The following is a 4,685-nucleotide window of genomic DNA, read 5'->3' as shown; positions in this document are numbered from 1 at the left end:
AACTGCACCCTTGGCTCCCACCCTGGTTTGCCCCCAGACGAGGTGCTGAGCAAGCACTTCCACCTCCCCTGGGAGGGATAAAGGAGCCTGTGGAACCAGCGGCTGCTGATGGAGAGGGGACACTTCCTCACCAAAATCAATCCATCCTCCCACAGGCAGATCCTTGCTTAGCAAGAACAGGTGCTCAGCCCCGTGCTCAAAAGCACCTTTGTACCAGAGCAATGCTTCCACAAGCCACAATCCTGCATCAGGTTTTTTAGGGATCAGGGTCAGCTGGGGAAAAGGCCCAAACATTAGAGAAATCATTTCAGGAAATTTGCTGACAAAACCACATGTAAATGTACACCAGTAGCCCCAAGATGTGCTTTCCCTCAGCAAAACCATGAGTGAGCTCTTCAGGAGCCTGCAGTGACTGCAGCCCTTCCAGGGCTGGAGGAGCCATGGATGGCTCCAAGGTCAGGGAGAGGGACACGGTAGCGAAGGAGGAGTGAGGCACTTTGTACCTGAGTGCTCTGCCTCCCTTGGACACAAGTTTACCTTACCAGACCTTCAGCACAACAACCAGCCTCAGCAAGGAGCCCTTTGGGGCTGGGATTGGAGGACATACCACGATAACAATGTGCTCTCTCTCTCTCCCCTATCCCTTTTCTTTCTCCTTCCCTTCTCCCAGGACCCTTAAGCACAGATTTTCCCCCAGCAGTCAGACTGATTTCTCCATGGAGCCGCGGATCCCTCACAACATCACCGTTGTCCCCAACTCTGTGATGGTGCAGCCCTTGCTGGACAGTCGGATCCCCTACGGGCGGCTGCAGCACCCGCTGACCATCCTGCCCATCGACCAGATGAAAACCACCCACCTGGAGAACGACTACACCGACAACCCCGGCGCCTCCCAGCCGCCGGCCCCGAAGCGTCCCCGGGCCCCCCACGAGCCGGGCTTGGCCGGCCAGCACCCGCAGCGCTGTGAGCAGGATGTCACCCACCCCTGGATCTCCTTCAGCGGGCGCCCCAGCTCCATCAGCAGCAGCAGCAGCACGTCCTCAGACCAAAGGCTCCTGGACCACATGGCCCCGGTGCCCGTGGCGGAGCAGTCGTCGCCCCGCGCCGTCCGCATCCAGCCCAAGGCGATCAACTGCAAACCCCTGGACCTGAAGGGCCCCGTGTCCCAGGAGCTGGACAAGCACTTCCTGCTGTGCGAGGCCTGTGGGAAATGCAAGTGCAAGGAGTGTGCCCTGCCCCGGACGCTGCCCTCGTGCTGGGTGTGCAACCAGGAGTGTCTGTGCTCGGCGCAGAACCTGGTCAACTACTCCACCTGCATGTGCCTGGTCAAGGGCGTCTTCTACCACTGCACCAACGAGGACGACGAGGGCACGTGCGCCGACCACCCCTGCTCCTGCTCCCACTCCAACTGCTGCGCCCGCTGGTCCTTCATGAGCGCCCTGTCCCTGGTGCTGCCCTGCCTGCTCTGCTACCTGCCAGCCACCGGCTGCGTCAAGCTGTCCCAGAGATGCTACGACCAAGTGAGCCGGCCCGGATGCAGATGCAAAAACACAAACAGTGTCATTTGCAAGGCGTTGCCCGAGAGCAAAGGGGCAGAAAAGCCCTTTTAAGGGTTTGGGAGGATGGAGTTGGGAGGATGCTCCGTGGAGCAGGGTGGTGTTGGCTCTTTTTGATAACCTGTGTTCCGAGGAGAGCGTCAGCCTCTTGCCTTTGGAGAAAGAGGAAGCAACTATTTCAACAAACTGAAGCACTTTGGGTTATTCAGGGTTTTTGGAACTGGTCGCAGTTTAAATAGATGGGGCCAAAGGAGGAATGTTAATAATGCAGAGTGAAGGCTGCAAACCCATGTACATCATGAAGTACAGCTGCTGAAAAACTCCCAGCTTGGAGGGACGGCTGCTCACCAGGCCTGCACACCACAGGAACCATTAACTGCTCGCTTGGCAGGCACTGCCTCACAACCAATCCCCATTCCCAGCTGCAAAAAGCTGCTTTGAATTCAGATTCAGGGCGGGCTACTTGCTTCCTGTCTCCTTCCAAGCCCCAGCTCGCTCCCAGCAGCCTGTTGAAGGTGATGGGGGAACTCCCTCCTCCCTCCTAGACACCACTCCAAGGGCTGGTTGCACACAAAGTACGTGTTTCTCAAAGGCTTTCCGTATCCCTCAAAGATTTGTGGACCAGAAGTGAAGCTGCATTTCATTTGTTGAAGGGTCTTTGCCCTTTGGGCATTTCCCACCCGGCCTCACTGGTTTGGATCCTCTTTCTAAAGCAAGATGGTAGCAGGGCTGCTCCTCCCAGCAGGAATGGCAGCAGGATGTGCTCGGGCAGCGGTATCAACGCCGGCTCCTCCTGCCTGTGAGCTGATCCGTGGCACCAGGTTTCACTCAATGGAATATGATTTTCCCTCAGCAGAGCAGCCCCTCTGCAGGAGGAAGGTGGCTGATCCCGGCTGCCCCCGGCCCAGAGCAGAGGGGATGTAACTCAAACCTCAGAGCCAAGACGGGCAGGGTTTGTTCCTCTAAACCTCTGGTAAGAAGTCACACAAACCGAAGTGTACGATGCACATAGATGTATTTTTCTAGGGATCTCAATCCAGTACCTCCCCTCCTGGAACAAGCTCTTCTTTGCTCATTAGATATTAAGATTTGTTTTTGTCTTGGGGGTGAATGGCATTTGCTTGAAGTACAGCACATTCCCCCACCCCTATTGCTGCTGATTGACTTTTGCCTCTTCTGTACAAAAGTGTCTTTTTAAATGTAAAGAATGCTTTTAGTGTTTATTTTAGTGTTAACACACACTAGGGAAAGCCAGGGGAAGGAAGTTAACGAATGGGCCCGTGGTTTTCAGTACAAAAATACTGGCTCTGTCCATGCCCTCATCCTGGGGCTGCTTCTGCCTCCCCCAAGCATGCTGTGACCCCTCTCTCTTGACAACTACAAGGTGCTAAACAAGAATCTTAGTCCAAACATGCAACACTCTAATGAGTAGGTAGGTACTTGTTGCATGCAGAAAGCTGACCTAGTCTCTCTTGGTGTTTTTAATTAGAGGAGATTTCCTCAGTAAATGCACAGCAGTGACAGTGAAATGTCATCTCTAATTAGATAAGCAATAGGCAGAGCTCATGTAGCATTTCCAGGAATCCCGTTGGCCTGGCCACGGGGAGGGGCTGGCAGGAGCACCCTGGTGGGACTCTGGTGTCTCTGGGTTGCAGAATTCAGCTCAGCTGGATGGCTTGGGGTTTAGCTCAATGGAATTGTAGATATTTATTGAATGGGGGAGTTTAAAAAAAAAAAGAAAACCAACCAACTTTTCTATTTATAACATTGCTAGCTTGTACATGCTGAATCATAGAAAAAAGGAAGCAATGTCTGTTACCAGACACCAGTTCCTACAGGGTAGCCTCATGCTAACTGTATGTGGGCACCAGGAAGCAGGTGGGGATCCAGAGCTGTATTTATTATCTTGCACAAATTGGAGGGGAAAAGATAAAAGGAAAACCAACCCCAGACTAGCTGAACTGTTGGTTGAATGTATAAGATATTGTATTTAATAAGAGAAATCATTGTCCTAAGATACAAGCACGCTAGAAAAGGCCAGCAGGAGAGGTATTTACCTGCTGCCCTCCTCTGCTGGGACCACACGTGTCCAAATGGCCTCCACCCACGGCTGCTTTGCCTTTCTGCCCCTCTGTCCCTGGCTGCTCCTGGGGAACCTGTGCTGCAAACCTGCACTGGCAGAGCCCAAGGCTTGGCTGCATGTCCCCATGAGCAAAGGCACCGCTGGAATGGTGGCCCCTGTGCCAATCTACACTCATGTACATACTCCCAGCACTCCAGCCGGGGTTCCTCTCATTGTACATAGCTGTAAACTTATTTCTCTGTTGGTTTGTTTGAATATCTAAGCCCTGTGAGCCGACGATGCCGTGCTGGAGCCTGCCCAGCCTTGTGGATGTGTTAGAGCAGTGGTCAGTGTAGCAGAGTGCCCCTCCGTCCTCCCCGCGGCTCCCAGCACGGTCCCTGGACTCTGCTCCAGCATTCCCAGCCCAGGGCATGGCAGGAAGGTGCTGAGCCCTGGCTGGAGCTGGGGAAGGGCCGGGCTTGGCCTGGGCCAGGGCTCTGCCAGGGGGAACAGCTCCCGTCAGTAACGCCGGCACTCCCGCTCCCCATCCCAACAATTCCATCCTCCCCCTCCCCATCCCAACAATTCCATCCTCCCGCTCCCCATCCCTACAATTCCATTCCCCCGCTCCCCATCCCAACAATTCCATCCCCCCGCTCCCTCTGAAGGTCGGCTCTCCTGCCACCCCAGAGATGTACCACGGGCACTGCGCCGTGTCACCGTGTCACAGCCCTGCCACCCTGCCGTGGCAGAGCCCCCTGCTAACGAAGGGCCAGCTGCTAACGAGCACAAACGTCCGCAGGCACGGCACTGCGGTGGGACAGGCCAGGGCAGCTGCCCCTGGCACCCCTGGCACAGTGCCATGCTCTGGGAAGGATGGCAGGGCACCTGCACTGCTAATTGCTGCAGCCCTGCTAATTGCTGCAGCTCAGCTATTTCCTGCAGCAGGTTCATGGCAGGGTTGCCCCTGCCCTCACTAAACAGCCCAGGCAGCAAGAAGGGGGGAGCTGAGGGTGCTGGCAATGCCACCCCACATTCCCAGCAGGAGCAGAGCGGCCCCAGCAGAC

At 55.4% G+C, this 4,685-nt stretch overlaps 1 protein-coding gene across 1 annotated transcript; it reads left to right on the top strand.

Annotated features, from left to right (window-relative positions):
* The first annotated feature begins 711 nt into the window (after positions 1-711).
* SPRY4 (sprouty RTK signaling antagonist 4) lies at positions 712-4,166 on the top strand. Its single transcript, XM_041489969.1, has one exon. The coding sequence runs from the start codon at positions 717-719 to the stop codon at positions 1,608-1,610; it is 894 nt and encodes a 297-aa protein (XP_041345903.1). The 5' UTR covers positions 712-716; the 3' UTR covers positions 1,611-4,166.
* The last annotated feature ends 519 nt before the right edge of the window (positions 4,167-4,685 follow it).

Source organism: Pyrgilauda ruficollis, unplaced genomic scaffold (assembly GCF_017590135.1).
Source record: "Pyrgilauda ruficollis isolate IOZ18807 unplaced genomic scaffold, ASM1759013v1 scaffold97, whole genome shotgun sequence".
Classification (NCBI taxonomy): Eukaryota; Metazoa; Chordata; class Aves; order Passeriformes; family Passeridae; genus Pyrgilauda; species Pyrgilauda ruficollis.
This window is presented reverse-complemented; position numbering and strand designations above follow the sequence as displayed.